A 19,713-nucleotide genomic window follows, 5' to 3' on the forward strand; every position below is an offset into this window, starting at 1 on the left:
TTGTTTGCACTGAACTTCCTATAAATAAATTAAATACACAAGTAGAGAGAGGATAGCATGCTGTCCTAGCCTCATTCTTAGTGCAATTGACCATTGAAATCCTTTTAAAACAAGCAGAACATCCGAATATGGCATTTGCTGCAGCTTTTATATGGTGAAGAGCCATAAACATAAAAACATCCTGGACTGAAGGAAAACCCAATGAAAAAATACTAAGGAAATTAAAAAGAAAAGCATTTAGATGATATGTAGCAGGAAAACTAAATTATTTGGACACACAATTTGATATTGCATGTTAATAAAAACACCTCAGAACAAAAAATCCTGGGAAAAACAAGACACAGCTCCAGAACATCTACATTACAAACTGTTATCAATAGAATAAACTGCAGCAACAGCAGCCAAATGGTACAGATGACAAGGAATGGAAGAGGATGGCTACACCAACAAGGCAGTGCCTTTAGTGTCTTATGATGACAGTAATGTTATGAGAATAAACTTCAGTCCTTATAATGTTTTCTACACAGAGGAATGTCATAAAAGAGCAAGAAGATTCAGAACTGGCAGTACCACCTTCTGCACTGTTAAAGTCCATTTAAAAGATGCAGAAAAAGCTAAATTTCTTCTTATTGTTCCTGCAACTAACTCATGCAAAAAGTGTCTGATGTAACTACATTTTTTGGACATTAAATAAAAATAAAACACACAAATGAGAACACAGAAGTATAGAAATGTCTCTAGATGTAGAAATAAAAAAGCATAAAATTTTCCAAGGACACACAACAGTTATCCCAAACATTACACCACAAATGGCAGCCATTAGAATGAATTAGACTCAAGGGTGATCATTAACAAAAGATTTTATTATAATTTAGCAGCATGATCATATTGTGCAAGTAACACTAATAATTAAATAACAGAAGGTGTAAATCTAACAAGACACCTTATATTTTAAGTTTTCAGTCATCAATAGGCACATAAACAAAACTGAAAAAGTTGCTTAGTTTTGGACAATGTCCTACTTCAGAGCTTACTAAGGAATACATGCACACGGTACAGCTACCTTGTCCCGGCCTCTAGTCAACAGGGGTGATGTGGCAAAACATTGCTTTGTAGATAGTTCAGGAAAAGGACATTATCTGAAAGAAACTTAACAATGCTTTCAGTCTCATTTATGTGCTTGTAATGTAAGAGTCTGTGATGTAAAAGCTTTAGATTTCTTGTATGAGTATACAATTCACAGACCTTAAAGAATTATTCAATACAGTTCATTGAGTATTATGTTATCACACATTTATGATTGTGCTTATTCCTTTCACATTCATGATCCACTATCTAATGCCAGTTGGAATGAATGACTGTCCTCTGTGCAACATAGCTGAGATGTCATTTGCAAGAGTATGAAACTGGATAATTTACTCAAGTAAATGTTCTTTTTGTGTGAGACATGGAAATTAATAGAAAGTTCTGTAAAGATACTGTGTAAAACTTAGACCAATTATAAAACTGTAAGTAGACCAGTCATTAATAAACATTAACATGGTTCACAAGGTAATGAAATAATGTAACTTTAGCATTCAAACTTAGGTTATATTACTATTAAAAATAATTAAGCACTTAAACAGTAATTTACATATGAAAAACAAATGTTTACAATTTATGCTTTACAACATTTTCTATCAAAGAGAAAGTCTGTAAGGAAACAATATATGTCAGTTCCTTATTGTAAAAATTACTGTTAAATTTAAGTTTTTGGGAATATGAAGTTTCTCAATATAACTTTACAGAAGTATTTTCTAATAATGGATTTGTTACATTTTTGCACAAGGGTCAGTGCAAGGACAAGCATGTAAGCTGTTGTTGAGTTGTTCTTCAGTTAGTATGGTCATTAAAGTGAGAAACAAGAAATGTATTAATTATTATGTGTTTGAAGATTGAGTCAATACATAATTATGTGAGCTAAAAATCAGTACTCCATTCTGTAGTTTCAAAATATGACCTGGAAATCCAACTAAAAATAGACATCAAGCCAATTTGATTCAGTAGGTATTATTTAAAACTCTATATATTCCATGCCATAACAGGAAGTGCATAATTTGATCAGTTAATCTTCAGCATGGCTGCACTTATATAATACACAGTAGATGGAAGGATTTTATATCTGACTTCAACTGAAAGATGTGATCAAAAACTATCCAAGTTTCTTCTTTCCTGCAGGAGGCTTGATTTGGTGGTGGCAGACATTCATCTGCATTTATGAATTTTTTCCAACTGGCATTAAGTGTCAGTCATGGGCAGTTAGTGTGCAAGTGACAATATGTGTACTTCAATTAAAATAACTAAAATAAGTTTGTGTCTGATATATTGCAGCAGTGAGAGGCATTGTTGCTGGCATGCAGCCAGCCATGCTAAACAAGGCTCTGAATATATCTTCTAAACAGCCAACATACCTTGGCTGTGGCACCCACTACAGTTTCATGGCAGCTTGCCCCTACCTCTCAACTCAGCTGTCCCCTACCGCTCAGCTCACTGAAACACCAGTGACAAAGTTATTTTAAAGGGAATATAGTAAGTGCTCACCACATTCCAGTAATTTGAAAAATAATGTAACAAACCGAGCAGCAGTATTGCATCAAATTTTGCCAAAAGCTTGGAGATAACAAGTGAAAAATATCCAGAAAATTTAGCAAGCATTTGTGGCAATGCCAGATGCAACTCGTGCATAAAGGAATGGTGAAGCCACTTCAAAAATGGACGAATGTTAGTGGACAGCTAACTGCATTCAGGCTTACCCTCAACAATTGAAATACAAATATCACTGACCAAGTGAGGACTTTGGTCAAAGTAGAGTGTCATCTCATAGTGCTTGCAAATGAGGAAGGGGTAAGAACTGGATGAGAAAATTCAATTCTGACTGTTGATTTGTGCATGAGGAGAATGTCTACAAAATTCATATACAAACTGCTGATAAAATTGGGGAAGAAATGCTCTCCAGAAACTGCATGACATGTTGGACAATGCAAATGGAAACTGAAACTTTTTTAATGATGTGATCACAGGGGATGAGACATTAGTTTATGGCTCAGTTATCACAGTGAACATATTTACAGTAAAAGCACAGCAGATCTGCAGCAATGTCAATGTCATGTTGACTGTTTTCTTCAAATCTCATGGGATGATGCACCATGATTATGAGTCACAAGGCCAAAGCATCACAAAGGAATACCAACTGACAGTCCTTTATCACCTTTGTGATGTTGTGCAGTTCAAATAACTGGATCTGTGGGTAGCAAAATTTTGGTAACACTATCATGATACTGCATCCGTCCATTCAAATTTTCCTCACCAATACAATTTTCCTGCAGTTAGTTAGGCAGCCTATTCCCCTTCTATGGTTCTGTATGACTTTCGGCTGTTTCCCAAGCTAAAAATGGCTCTGAAAGGAATACAGTTTGAGTCAACAAAAGGCATAATCCAGAAAGCAATGTCCTAACTGATCACTGTTGCAAAGAACACATTCCAGAAGTGTGTCTAAAAATGACAGTAGCAATAGGAGAAGTGTGTGCATTGTATAGGAACTGCATTGCAGGGGATTACATTGCTGTACCTCCAAATTAATAAATGTATTTTTGCCAACCAAAGGTCCAATACTCTTGTAACACACCTTGTGTATTGTGAGTTGATGATGTGAAATTTTTGGGAATACATCTTCGTGATGATCTCAAATGAAATACACATATTCAGTCTCTGACAGGTAAAATTTCATCTATTTGCTATATGCTGAGGATACTGAACTTGAGCAGTAATAGAGAAACAGTACTGCAGGCATATCATGCACATTTCCAATCTGCAATCACATATGGAATCTTATTCTGGGGAAATTCACCAAGTAGCCAAACTACAATCAAAAGACAAAAATGAGCTGTTAGAATCATCTGCAACAAGAAGAGGCAAAATTCACATCTTTCTCTTTCCCAAACATTAAGATCCCCAACCATCCACCCTTGTGTCTACATGAAGCAATAGTCTTTGTAAGAGAATATTTAACAGCATACAATGCTAATAAACAAAACAGCCCTGTACAGAACCATGAAATAATAAATCGCAATAATACTCACATCTCTTATGTCAGAAAAGTGTTAAACATAGTGCAGCACTCTAACATTCTGATGACTTACAGTGTGAGTGTGGGTCTGAGTTACACTGATTTATTTCCCCAAACCACATCCCACTTCTTTATGAGATGAGTTACTTGGGATTTGCAGCCACACTTCTCTACTGGATAGCTGGCTGCTGGAAACTCTCTTGACTTCTTCTCTGTCAAATAATGCTAGGTACAGGAACTTTCAAGCCTCTTTCTACTTATAAAATGAGTAGGCATACAAACTTTCCTTTTCATCAGTTAACAATGTATTTGACTTTCATGCACAATATAATTAACACTTTCGACATACATATGTAAGTTTCTTAAGTATCTCATACTGTCAAGCATTAGAAACAAAATTAGTTACAGTTAAAAGAAAGTTTGCTTGACTACCATGACTTCCTTAAGATGAATCAGAAAATACATCTTGATTCTACCAAGGCTGAGTCAAGAGTCCATAATAGTACTTTTTCAACTGTTCTTGTTATAACTAACAATAGTCAATGGCACAATAAGCACAGAGCAGCATGTAAACTCAATGGTTCTTCATTACACACTCACTAACACATCTATGGATTGTCCGTAAGTTACTTGTTGGTGCCGTTCAGCCACCACATCTACTTTCTTCCCGCAACTGATTTTAAACCTGCACACATAAACATGTGATGCACAGTAGGTAGATCTCTACCATCCCTCACTCATATCTAGAATATTGTGTGTTCAAGATGGTAGAAGGTTGAATCACTACAACACAGTTGCACATAGTGCACCTCCCATCTAGCATAAAAATAATGAGTAAAGAAAGCCTGTTCAAATAAAAAAAGCTAAAGCTATTTCTGATGAACCTCAATTTCTACTTGGTTTATGAATTTGTCAGTGAGTGAAGTGTAAAACAGTATCTTACTTCTAAGTAAAACTACTAGTCATAGCAAATATTACCTCTATATGAGAAATATAATATAGCAAACAGATATAGTAAATGCAACCATACATATGTACTGTTGAACACTATTGTCTGGTAAATGTCACTAATATTGAATGTGTAATCATGATTAATTTCTGTATTGTCTTTATGCATAAATGTGTTCATATGGATGTATTGTCTATTGTATTGTCTGTGGGAATCATTTGTGAGATATCAAATACAAAAGTAATAAATGTTAGTTATGTTGAATGTGAAATCATGGTAAGTTTCTGTATTGCCCTTCTGTGAAAAATTTTTAATGTTTACCTCTGTATTATATTTTGACTTGTCCTATATATGCGCAAGATGTCACAAGACCAAATAAAAATAAATAAGTAAATAAATAAATACATTCCATGAAGGAGTTGCCATTACCATATTCCTAGTTATGGTAGAGAATTTTTAAGCCTTATGTTACATCTTAAAGCTTGTAAGCCAGTGTACTATATAGTAATAGTATAGTATTGTAATACATGTAATAAACACCAATAAAATAATTGTGGACATCACATCAGTAAGACAAGTGTGCTTCCAGCAGCTGGGTGCTGCAAGTAATAACTTATGAATGGGATTGCATACAAAAGATAAATGTAAGGAAAGATTTTTTTTCTACTAACCATGTGCTGTGTTACCTGCTACCAGCATATATTTTTTATCAGACTTTGTACCAAGAACATGGAAAATATCATCAATGTGTCCAACTTTAAACCACTCTGCATGTTGTGTTTCCAAATGTAGTGTTGAGAGCACTTTCTGTTGATCACATTTGTCACTATCATTGGCACAGTTTTCATTACATGGTTTCCCACTTCTTCCACAAATATTTGGTATTATATTCTGAAACAAATATAGTCTTTACCTTGAACTATTCTAAAAATGCAGATACAGCACTCAGGTAATTAGTTTGCTATATTCTACTGTGTATTTTAAGATATTTAAAGTATGCAGTTATTATGTCAAAATTTCCCTAGCAAATTAAATATATAAGGGGCGATCAAAAAGCTTCCATTTGAGAGCATGGCTACGGCATATATGCAATATAATACAACTTCAGTGCAGATATATCAGCACCAACATACAGGAAAGCAATTTGTGTGGCACTTGTACCTTTCCGACATGCATGCAGTAAACATGTAAATACGGACCATGGCAACTTTGAAGAACAGTCACTGGTAGATGTCCATCAGAGAATGAAGAATGTTTATGGAGCAGCAAGTCTATCAAAAACCACCAATGTGGAATGATGCACCAAGTTCCCAGTTGTTTGTGGCTCGACACAAGACACTAGTTGATCAGGGAGGCAAGCCTCATCTATAATGGAGAAGTGGGAGACACTGAAGCACCCACCCAATAATCCTTATCTCTCAATATCTGATTATCCTTCCTTCAGTTCCTTAAAAAAAGGCCTTGAAGGGTCAATGATTCCTGTCAGATGAGGGTGTACAGCAAACAGTTATGGACTTCTTCAGACAGCGGGACACAGTGTACTGACAAACAGATCTCTTCTACCTGGTGCATTAGCGGTATGTTCATAGCTATTTTTCCAATTGGCGTATTGATTCTGGATGGTACAGCACTTGAATAGTTTTTTGATTGGCATTTATAGTTTCCTCCATAGGAGAAACATTACTAAAGTGAGTCTGAGTGCAACTGATGTGCTACCAACAGGAAAGTATGAGGTGGAATCCAAAAGTTTTGGGACTGGTGTTGCCATCTGGAAAGTAGGAGTAGTAGATCTTTGCACCACTAGATGGCAAGACCTGCATATCTGATGAGTCAGTGTGCAGAGTGGCATTCAGCTGGGAGGATGTGTTGTATGTCCACAGTGATTTCTGTAATACTCTGTGTTTGGTGTGTGGCAATTTTATGATGGATCTGCAAACACAACACCGTGTGTGTATCAAATTCTGTATGAATCTCGGGAAAAGTGCTACAGAGACGTACAGTTATAAACCAGAGACAAAGCAACAATCATCCCGACGGAAGAGCCTGGGCTCTTCAAGACCCAAAAAACAAGACAGGTGAAGTGCAAAGTGAAGAGGATGATCATTATTTTCTTTGATACCGAGGGAATTATGCACAAAGAATTTGTCCCACCTAACCAAACAGTGAATTCCATGTACTACTGTGCATTCAGCTTTACTGTTTGATTAAATGATGATGGCATCCTCTTGGGTAAAATATTCTGGAGGTAAAATAGTCCCCCATTCAGATCTCTGGGTGGGGACTACTCAGAAGGACGTTGTTATCAGGAGAAAGAAAACTGGCGTTCTACGGATCGGAGTGTGGAATGTCAGATCCCTTAATCGGGCAGGTAGGTTAGAAAATTTAAAAAGGGGAATGGATAGGTTAATGTTAGATATAGTGGGAATTAGTCAAGTTCGGTGGCTGGAGGAACAAGACTTTTGGTCAGGTGAATACAGGGTTATAAATACAAAATCAAATAGGGGTAATGCGGAAGTAGGTTTAATAACGAATCAAAAAAATAGGAGTGCAGGTAAGCTACTACAAACAGCATAGTGAACGCATTATTGTGGCCAAGATAGACACGAAGCCCACGTCTACTACACTAGTACAAGATTATATGCCAACTAGCTCTGCAGATGATGAAGAAATTGATGAAATGTATGATGAGATAAAAGAAATTATTCAGGCAGTGAAGGGAGACGAAAATTTAATAGCCATGGGTGACTGGAATTTGACAGTAGGAAAAGGAAGAGAAGGAAATGTAGTAGATGAATATGGAATGAGGCAAAGAAATGAAAGAGGGAGCCGCCTGGTAGAATTTTGCACAGAGCATAACTTAATCATAGCTAACACCTGGTTCAAGAATCAGGAAAGAAGGTTGTATACATGGAAGAACCCTGAAGATACTAGAATGTTTCAGATAGATTATATAATGGTAAGATGGAGATTTAGGAACCAGTTTTAAATTGTAAGACATTTCCAGGGGCAGATGTGGACTCTGACCACAATCTATTGGTTATGAACTGATGATTAAAACTGAAGGAACTGCAAAAAGGTGGGAATTTAAGGAGATGGGACCTGGATAAACTGAAAGAACCAGAGGTTGTACAGAGTTTCAGTGAGTGCACAATGGAACAATTGACAGGAATGGGGAAAGAAATACAGTAGAAGAAGAATGGGTAGCTTTGAGGAATGAAATAGTGAAGGCAGCAGAGGGTCAAGTAGCTAAAAAGACGAGGGCTAGTAGAAATCCTTGGGTAAAAGAAGAGATACTGAATTTAATTGATGAAAGGAGAAATTACAAAAATGCAGTAAGTGATGTAGGCAAAAAGGAATACTAACGTCTCAAAAATGAGATCAACAGGAAGTGTAAAATGGCTAAGCAGGGATGGCTAGAGCAAAAATGTAAGGATGTAGAGGCTTATCTCACGAGGGGTAAGATAGATACTGCCTACAGGGAAATTAAAGAGACCTTTGGAAAAAAGAGAACCACTTGCATGAATATCAAGAGCTCAGGTGGAAACCCAGTTCTAAGCAAAGAAGGGAAAGCAGAAAGATGGAACAGATTATATAGAGGGTCTATAAAAAGGAGATGTACTTGAGGACAATATTATGGAAATGGAAGAGGATGTAGATGAAGATGAAATGGGAGATATGATACTGCATGAAGAGTTTGACAGAGCACTGAAAGACCTAAGTTGAAACAAGGCCCCAGGAGTAGACAACATTCCATTAGAACTACTGACAGCCTTGGGAGAGCCAGTCCTGACAAAACTTTACCATCTGGTGAGCAAAATGTGTGAGACAGACGAAATACCTTCAGACTTCAAGAAGAATATAATAATTCCAACCTCAAAGAAAGCAGGTGTTGACAGATGTGAAAATTACCGAACTATCAGTTTAATAAGTCAAGGTGCAAAATACTAACACAAATTCTTTACAGATGAATGGAAAAACTGTAGAAGCCGACCTCGGGGAAGATCAGTTTGGATTCTGTAGAAATGTTGGAACACGTGAGGCAATACTGACCCTACGACTTATCTTAGAAGAAATATTAAGGAAAGGCAAACCTACATTTCTAGCATTTGTAGACTTAGGGGTAAATACAGGGAGCAAAAGGCTATTTACAATTTGTACAGAAAGCAGATGGCAGTTATAAGAGTCGAGGGACATGAAACGGAAGCAGTGATTTGGAAGGGAGTGACACAGGGTTGTACCCTCTCCACGATGCTATTCAATTCGTATATTGAGCAAGCAGTAGAAGAAAAGTTTGGAGTAGGTATTAAAATCCATGGAGAAGAAATAAAAACTTTGAAGTTTGCCGATGATATTGTAATTCTGTCAGAGACAGCAACGGACTTGGAAGAGCAGTTCAATGGAATGGACAGTGTCTTGAAAGGAGGATATAAGATGAACATCAACAAAAGCAAAACGAGAATAATGGAATGTAGTCGAATTAAATCGGGTGATGATGAGGGAATTAAATTAGGAAATGAGACACTTAAAGTAGTAAACGAGTTCTGCTATTTGGGGAGCAAAATAACTGATGATGGTCAAAGTAGAGAGGATATAAAATGTAGACTGGCAATGGCAAGGAAAGCGTTTCTGAAGAAGAGAAATTTGTTAACATCGAGTATTGATTTAAGTTTCAGGAAGTCATTTCTGAAAATATTTGTATGGAGTGTAGCCATGTATGGAAGTGAAACATGGACGATAAATAGTTTAGACAAGAAGAGAATAGAAGCTTTCGAAATGTGGTGCTACAGAAGAATGCTGAATGTTAGATGGGTAGATCACATAACTAATGAGGATGTATTGAATAGAATTGGGGAGAAGAGGAGTTTGTGGCACAACTTGATCAGAAGAAGGGATCAGTTGGTAGGACATATTCTGAGGCATCAAGGGATCATCAACTTAGTACTGGAGGGTAGCGTGGAGGGTAAAAATCATAGAGGGAGACCAAGAGATGAATACATTAACCAGATTCAGAAGGATGTAGGCTGCAGTAGGTACTGGGAGATGAAGAAGCTTGCACAGGATAGAGTAGCATGGAGAGCTGCATCAAACCAGTCTCAGGACTGAAGACCACAACTACAACAGCAACAACAACAGCTGTGACATTTTGCGACGGCTCCGTGAAAACGTGCGGCGGCGACGGCCCGAACTTTGTCATCAAGGGAACTGGCTGCTGCATCATGACAACACGCCCTGTCACACAGCCTTGCTCACCAGGACCTTTTTTGCAAAAAACAACATGGCGTCTGACCCTACCCACTGTACTTGCCAGATTTGGCACCATGTGACTTCGCACTATTCCCAAAACTGAAAATCAAGTTGAAAGGCCATTGGTTCGGCACTCTAGAGAGTATTCAAGCAGCACCACTGGTGGTGATAAACACCCTCAAAGAACAGGGCTTCCAGAAAATGTTTGACCAGTGGCAGAAGTGCTGGGACCATTGTGTACATGGGAACTACTTCGAGGGTGATGGTGACCATTAGTCCAAAGGTAAAGTTTTCAACAGATGGCAGCACCAGCTGCAAAAATTTTGGATAACGCATCGTATGTTTGTCAAAGTGTAGGAATAGAACGACTGAGTCACAGGAATCTTATGAAACACATATTGCTCATTAATAAACTATGAAAAATGATATGCAGCCCTAAAAGTACAATGCTGGACATTGAAATTGCAACGCAATGATGACTGCATGCAACAAATGTCAAACTGACATGAAATGTAGTTTAGCATTTCAGTGCAAAAGCATAAGGTAAATAGCAGTAACCAGATCTACGTTCTGTATATAAGGAAAGAGCACACAATGAGTTTTTTGTTCAGGAATTACATTTTAATATTGGATGCTTATTACAAGATTGAGTTTTAACTTGTCTGAGAAGCAGAAACATCAATCAGCATGTGTCAAAATTTGACAGAGGCAGAATTATGATCTGTCAAGTCTGCAGTTTATTGCTCTACAATATCGATGCTCACACTGGTCAGGATCCAATGGCTGACATGGGAGTGCAGAACTGGTGGATTTGTAATGGTCATACTCAGTACCACATATCATCTTAGTGATATGACAGAACAGACATATTCTTTACTTACATGAAAAGTACTCACAGTTGCAAATATGGACAACCATCAGCTGTATAATGGAATGATGTCAATAAAAATTTGGGATGGACTAGAACTAGAACCCGAATTTCCTGCTTATTGTGAGTAGTGGCACCATTGGGTTGTCCAAGCTTGACTCACAGCTAAGCCCAAACTTCCATAAGTCATTAACCATGTGTCTACACCCTGTTCTCATGGTTCCATTTTGTATATTCCCATAAAGGGGAGACATTTTACTTGAATGTCACTTGCCTAGTGTTGGTGGATAAATATGATATTGCAGGGACTGTGTTACTCCACATTATGATGAAATGTTTTTTTGGATAGGCATATATACATGATGTATGGAAGTTGGGGTCTGGTAGTAAGTCATACTCAAACAGTCTAATGATAAGGCAACTGCTTGGCATAACCTGGAAATCTTGTTTTGAGTCCTAGTCTGGCTCAAATTTTCATTGTCATCATTCCATTATATAGCTTATGGTTGTTGATAATTGTAACTGTGAATACATTTCATGAATAATGGCTGTGGTTGCCTCAGTGCCAGTTCCTTCCAACATGCATCCATGTCCAAAGGAAAATTCCTTCATAATTTAGAATAACGCAGACACTGCAATGTTATATCTTTCTTTTGGTCATACAGCCATGCCAATACCTTAAGTGTCTGCCACTATAGCTGAATGGACAGTGTGCCAGCTTGTCATGCCAGGATGCCTGGGTTTGATTCCCAGCTGGGTTGGAGATTTGCTTCATTCAGGGACAGGATGTTTGTGTCGTATTCATGATCCTCACTTCATCTTCATCAACATGCAAGTCACTGAAGTGGCATCGACTCAAAAGACTTGCACCATTTATTCAGGTCTAATCGCTGGGAAGCTCTCGCCACATGATTTTTCAATACCTTAAGTCAAGAGATGGGCTTGTTTGCAACTAAATATGTATCCATACTGACAGTGTGATGATGTTTGGAACATCTTGGACTGTCTTCACAGTGATCATTGTTGTAGCTTCCATTGACACTGGTGCAGAGAGAAAGATGCACTGAAAGTAATGTGGCCAGTGACTAAGTTCTACATGGGAGAAGCACTATGTAATCTTTTCATATGTGTCCTGGTTCTACATTCAGCATCACAATGGTGTATCTGAGTACGGAGTCTCCATGGAGAAAAACATTTCTACATTGTATCCCTTTTCACTGTATAGGACAAGCTCCTTGTGTGATGCTATGGAGTACTATTGAGTAATCAACATAATATATTGTATTGTCAATACAGGTAAAGTTAGATGTGTATTTAAATCCACATATTTCATTATAGGTCTTTAAATTTTCTTGTATTTGCTTATCGAGTTCTAGCACAGTGATTTTACTTTCACGCATGAGGAAAATTCTACTGAAATCTTTTTATAGCCACAACCTTGTACATCTTCATCCTTGACTGTATCACCTAAATTTTAAATTAATGAACTTTTCTTCTCAGCATTGCTTGACGAGGAGGACTATACTTAATTTTCTTTCATTTGCAACTGTATTATTACTATAAGTCACATGTGATACATTATAGTTGACATATTTCTCACCACTGCGCCCCATAACTTTTGTTTGCTATGTAGAAATGACTTTTGGTGTAGCAATTTCACTAGCACTCAAAAAAAAAAAAAAAAAAAAAAAAAAAACCTCAACAATACACTATACAGTTCATAAAACTTCATGAAATAACACATCTTTACTGAGCAACACTCTGCAATGTGAAGTAATGTATTGTCTCATAATAATTATTTCTAACAACATCTCTGCTATGTGGTGAGTTTCAACTCTCCTTTTCATACTACTATTACATTCCAGCCTGGATTTTCCATTGTTTAATAATTATTCCTACACACAGAATATTTATGCTCAAGGCACCTAAACCCCTCCAGTCCTTTTCCTTCACTCATCTTTCTCCCTTCAACTTTTCTGCCAGAAGAAGGAGCCACTGACTCGAAAAGCTTATAAAAGTTAAACCCTTTTGCGTATTTGTTCCCCAGCTGGTGCTTGGTAAGTGCTTTTTTATGTATCCATTTACATTAGTGTACACACTGTGCAACACAATATTAATCTCTTACAAGTCTCTTTATTTTCATTCTCAAAGGCATTTTTTGGATTACTGTTGGTCACGCTGCTTCCTCAGCTCTCACAGTTGACTGCAGTCTCTTCATTCTCAGTGTTGGTTACCTCAGCAATGCAAACGGTTAGCAATCATGAACAGATTATTCTACTTGGTGCCTTGTCAGCACTGAGTGGACATATCTTGTCCTTAAACAAATGATGGCTTGTGTGGAGTTGCAGAGCTGAAGAGTACCCAACACACAGCATACCAGCTGCACAATGCTGTCTGGTAAGTATCCCCTTCATTCTCTTCTTTTTTAATCATAGCCATTTGTGTTCAGGAAACTCCTTAGAATGTGTATTTGTTTGTTGTTGATGCACCAGTCACCGGTTTTAGTGACACCTCTCTTTTCACTTGACATAACACTATGGCAATTACACAAGTGCTTTTTCATGTAGCATTTGCTTACAGCTTTTGTGCCTCTTGTGGCAGGGCAGGGTTCAGTTCTCTTTGTACTGTTATTACATTCACATAGTTCAATCCACCTACCTTGACAGGTTTTGTTGTCTGCTCATTGTCCCTTCACTCTGTCATAACAGGTACTACCTGGGTGGTGCAAAGCAGAGTTAAAGAAATTACCACCCAAATCGCCAGATTGAGGCCACAAAACTCTAGTTAAAAATCAGTTACTGACAGATCATGATCAATATAAAGTGATTGGGTTCTACCCTCTTGTAGCAAGATATTTAAAGTTCTGTTGACCATTTATTTCCACTAAGACTTATGAAATGGCTATCAAGTCCATACTTACATCTGAACTACTATTGTCTCTGCAGCTTTACAGTTACAAAAATGTGCTACACATAGTCACATGAAGGTAGGCAGAACTTTTGAAATTTTGCCTGAATATTATTCATGATCTAAATAGTGAGTGACTCATAACTTTACATGAGCCAAACATTTGGTCAATTCAGTGGTCTTCCTTCACATAGGTGCTCACCATAGTATTCTGTCACAAATGCAAAACATGCCATATGGATTTTCTAAGGTCAACCAGAATATTTCATACACTGCTGTCTTTCACATGGAAGCACATAAAATTACCAAATGCTCACTAAAATCCATCCCATTCAAGTTGCCTTCTGTTAGTGATAACCAAACCGAATGTACATCCCTAATTATTCATTTTACGTACTAATCAACAATCTAACATGATTTGTTTGGTACAATTGTTTTGAAGCAGCTACCTACATAGTGTTCCTGTACAGAGAGCAACCCTCTCTCCACACAGGATGTCCTCAATTCTGACTGGCTACTAATCTGAATAAACAATCAGAATATTCTTTCTAGATGATTTTCATGGCAGAATTGTCTCTCATTCAGTTATAATTTATAAGATAATTTTATGTAAGTCAAACTTCAATTTATTGCATTAGATTTTATTATAAACCAAATAAAGTATGAAATAATTCAAATGTTAATTATCAAACTTATTTTGTTCTAAACTTCATTTCTGGTAGCCTTTTACAAAAGAATGCTCACTCAGAAATCTGTCACATAACTGATGATTCTTCCCAGGATTTTTTCTCATGGTTTGGATTTCACACAGTTCTTCACAAAATAAAATATTTAGCATTTTAATATGTCCCTTTTTCTCTCTTCCTTCCACTCACATAGCAAAATATAAGTGAATATTAATTTTAAGACTTTTTAATATTACATCAAACAAAAATTACAAAAATTATAAAATGAAAGATTCTTGTTAGATTTTTGGAGCCAAAATTTTCACAGTAGGTTAGTCTATGGCCATTAATTGAGCAATTTTGAAATACCAGAATTGTTTTTTGTGATTATTAGGTAAAATTTTCTATCTTTTAAACTATGATTAATAACGAAATTAAATTTAGACAGTATCATTTTAGCAGTAACAAAAAGCACTGTGTAAAGTTTGAGCAAAATTGGAGAATCACTAAGGTAGTTTATTTATATTTGTGGGGAGTATAAATATTCATATCGTAGTATTCTACTGGCAGGCTAAGTCACTACCACAGGCAGCACCTCGTATAGGTGCATCAGCTGCAGTCTAACAAAAGACAAACAAATGTACAAATCTAGTGCAGCTACCAGACAGGAGGCACTAAAGGTGTCATACTTTACTGCCCCTATTATAACCTGCCTCCCCCATGAACCATGGACCTTGCCGTTGGTAGGGAGGCTTGCGTGCCTCAGCGATACAGATAGCCGTACCGTAGGTGCAACCACAACGGAGGGGTATCTGTTGAGAGGCCAGACAAACGTGTGGTTCCTGAAGAGGGGCAGCAGCCTTTTCAGTAGTTGCAAGGGCAACAGTCTGGATGATTGACTGATCTGGCCTTGTGACAATAACCAAAACAGCCTTGCTGTGCTGGTACTGCGAACGGCTGAAAGCAAGGGGAAACTACAGCCGTAATTTTTCCCGAGGGCATGCAGCTGTACTGTATGATTACTTGATGATGGCGTCCTCTTGGGTAAAATATTCCGGAGGTAAAATAGTCCCCCATTCAGATCTCCGGGCGGGGACTACTCAAGAGGATGTCGTTATCAGGAGAAAGAAAACTGGTGTTCTACGGATCGGAGCTTGGAATGTCAGATCCCTTAATCGAGCAGGTAGGTTAGAAAATTTAAAAAGGGAAATGGATAGGTTGAAGTTAGATATAGTGGGAATTAGTGAAGTTCGGTGGCAGGAGGAACAAGACTTCTGGTCAGGTGACTACAGAGTTATAAACACAAAATCAAATAGGGGTAATGCAGGAGTAGGTTTAATAATGAATAGGAAAATAGTAATGCGGGTAAGCTACTACAAACAGCATAGTGAACACATTATTGTGGCCAAGATAGATACGAAGCCCACACCTACTACAGTAGTACAAGTTTATATGCCAACTAGCTCTGCAGATGACAAAGAAATTGAAGAAATGTATGATGAAATAAAAGAAATTATTCAGATTGTGAAGGGAGACGAAAATTTAATAGTCATGGGTGACTGGAATTCGAGTGTAGGAGAAGGGAGAGAAGGAAACATAGTAGGTGAATATGGATTGGGGGACAGAAATGAAAGAGGAAGCCGCCTGGTAGAATTTTGCACAGAGCACAACATAATCATAACTAACACTTGGTTTAAGAATCATGAAAGAAGGTTGTATACATGGAAGAACCCTGGAGATACTAAAAGGTATCAGATAGATCATATAATGGTAAGACAGAGTTTTAGGAACCAGGTTTTAAATTGTAAGACATTTCCAGGGGCAGATGTGGACTCTGACCACAATCTATTGGTTATGACCTGTAGATTAAAACTGAAGAAACTGCAAAAAGGTGGGAATTTAAGGAGATGGGACCTGGATAAACTAAAAGAACCAGAGGTTGTACAGAGATTCAGGGAGAGCATAAGGGAGCAATTGACAGGAATGGGGGGAAATAAATACAGTAGAAGAAGAATGGGTAGCTTTGAGGGATGAAGTAGTGAAGACAGCAGAGGATCAAGTACGTAAAAAGACGAGGGCTAGTAGAAATCCTTGGGTAACAGAAGAAATATTGAATTTAATTGATGAAAGGAGAAAATATAAAAATGCAGTAAGTGAAACAGGCAAAAAGGAATACAAACGTCTCAAAAATGATATCGAGAGGAAGTGCAAAATGGCTAAGCAGGGATGGCTAGAGGACAAATGTAAGGATGTAGAGGCCTATCTCACTAGGGGTAAGATAGATACCGCCTACAGGAAAATTAAAGAGACCTTTGGAGATAAGAGAACGACTTGTATGAATATCAAGAGCTCAGATGGAAACCCAGTTCTAAGCAAAGAAGGGAAAGCAGAAAGGTGGAAGGAGTATATAGAGGGTCTATACAAGGGCGATGTACTTGAGGACAATATTATGGAAATGGAAGAGGATGTAGATGAAGATGAAACGGGAGATATGATACTGCGTGAAGAGTTTGACAGAGCACTGAAAGACCTGAGTCGAAACAAGGCCCCCGGAGTAGACAACATTCCATTGGAACTACTGACGGCCGTGGGAGAGCCAGTCCTGACAAAACTCTACCATCTGGTGAGCAAGATGTATGAAACAGGTGAAATACCCTCAGACTTCAAGAAGAATATAATAATTCCAATCCCAAAGAAAGCAAGTGTTGACAGATGTGAAAATTACCGAACTATCAGCTTAATAAGTCACAGCTGCAAAATACTAGCACGAATTCTTTACAGACGAATGGAAAAACTAGTAGAAGCCAACCTCGGGGAAGATCAGTTTGGATTCCGTAGAAACACTGGAACACGTGAGGCAATACTGACCTTACGACTTATCTTAGAAGAAAGATTAAGGAAAGGCAAACCTACGTTTCTAGCATTTGTAGACTTAGAGAAAGCTTTTGACAATGTTGACTGGAATACTCTCTTTCACATTCTGAAGGTGGCAGGGGTAAAATACAGGGAGCGAAAGGCTATTTACAATTTGTACAGAAACCAGATGGCAGTTATAAGAGTCGAGGGACATGAAAGGGAAGCAGTGGTTGGGAAGGGAGTAAGACAGGGTTGTAGCCTCTCCCCGATGTTGTTCAATCTGTATATTGAGCAAGCAGTAAAGGAAACAAAAGAAAAATTTGGGGTAGGTATTTAAATTCATGGAGAAGAAATAAAAACTTTGAGGTTCGCCGATGACATTGTAATTCTGTCAGAGACAGCAAAGGACTTGGAAGAGCAGTTGAATGGAATGGACAGTGGCTTGAAAGGAGGATATAAGATGAACATCAACAAAAGCAAAACAAGGATAATGGAATGTAGTCTAATTAAGTCGGGTGATGTTGAGGGAATTAGATTAGGAAATGAGGCACTTAAAGTAGTAAAGGAGTTTTGCTATTTGGGGAGCAAAATAACTGATGATGGTCGAAGTAGAGAGGATATAAAATGTAGGCTGGCAATGGCAAGGAAAGCGTTTCTGAAGAAGAGAAATTTGTTAACATCCAGTATTGATTTAAGTGTCAGGAAGTCATTTCTGAAAGTATTTGTATGGAGTGTAGCCATGTATGGAAGTGAAACGTGGACGATAAATAGTTTGGACAAGAAGAGAATAGAAGCTTTCGAAATGTGGTGCTACAGAAGAATGCTGAAGATTAGATGGGTAGATCACATAACTAATGAGGAAGTATTGAATAGGATTGGGGAGAAGAGAAGTTTGTGGCACAACTTGACCAGAAGAAGGGATCGGTTGGTAGGACATGTTCTGAGGCATCAAGGGATCACCAATTCAGTATTGGAGGGCAGCGTGGAGGGTAAAAATCGTAGAGGGAGACCAAGAGATGAATACGCTAAGCAGATTCAGAAGGATGTAGGTTGCAGTAGGTACTGGGAGATGAAAAAGCTTGCACAGGATAGAGTAGCATGGAGAGCTGCATCAAACCAATCTCAGGACTGAAGACCACAGCAACAACAACAACATTATAACCTGGAATAACTTGCTATGCTACACATCCCCTAAGAAGCTAAAATTACTTTTAAGTGCATTTGATGTTCATATAAAGGACAGATTATAATAGATTTCGCAACTGAATTCAGCAAAACAAAAAAAATTAAATGTGAACCTTTTTTAACAAAATTTTTTCCTACCTACAATTTTTCAAGTGACCCAAATATGTATGACACACTTCATTCTTTACATTAAATATTAAGTTTCTGAGGCTTGGACTTGATAGCAGTACATTGAAATTAATTTACAAACATTTTTAACAAAAAAAAATATTTTTTACATAATTATGCATTTTATATGTGTTTGTAAAACAATATTTTAACAAACATACTACCTTTGCAAATTTAAAATTTTGACAGGAACTGTCAATTACGTGCCTCGCTCTGACCACCCAAGGGCTACTACTGCAGTGGATGACTGCTACCTATGGATTGTGGCTCGGAGGAACCCCTATAGCAATGCCACCATGTTGTATAATGCTTTTTGTGCAGCCACAAAATGTCGAGTTATGACTCAAACTGTGCACAATAGGTAGCATGATGTGCAACTTCATTTCTGACATCCATGGCAAGGTCCATCTTTGCAACCATGACACCATGCAAGGCGGTACAGATGGGTGCAACAACATGCCGAATGGACCACTCAGGATTGGCATCACGTTCTCTTCGCCAATGAGTGCCGCATATGCCTTCAACCAGAAAATCATTGGAGATGTGTTTGGATGCAACCTGGTCAGGCTGAACGCCTTAGACGCACTGTTCAGTAAGTGCAGCAAGGTAGAGGTTCCATGCTGTTTTGAGGTGGCATTACGTGGGGCTGATGTACACTGCTGGGGGTCATGAAATATGCCATAATGACTGTACGATATGTGAAGGCCATCCTCCAACTGATAGTGTACCCATATCGGCAGCATATTGGTGAGGCATTCGTCTTCAT

General features: G+C 37.9%; 1 protein-coding gene across 1 annotated transcript in view; it reads right to left on the minus strand.

Moving 5' to 3' along the window:
- Nucleotides 1-19,713, minus strand: part of LOC124712230 (xanthine dehydrogenase/oxidase-like) — a gene marked incomplete at its 5' end in the record, with an annotated part of 311,678 nt that overhangs the window by 205,466 nt on the left and 86,499 nt on the right. The window contains 1 exon segment of the mRNA XM_047242525.1: nucleotides 5,726-5,919. Coding sequence (XP_047098481.1) covers nucleotides 5,726-5,919 — 194 coding nt within the window.

This window comes from Schistocerca piceifrons, chromosome 8, assembly GCF_021461385.2.
Source record: "Schistocerca piceifrons isolate TAMUIC-IGC-003096 chromosome 8, iqSchPice1.1, whole genome shotgun sequence".
Lineage (NCBI taxonomy): Eukaryota > Metazoa > Arthropoda > Insecta > Orthoptera > Acrididae > Schistocerca > Schistocerca piceifrons.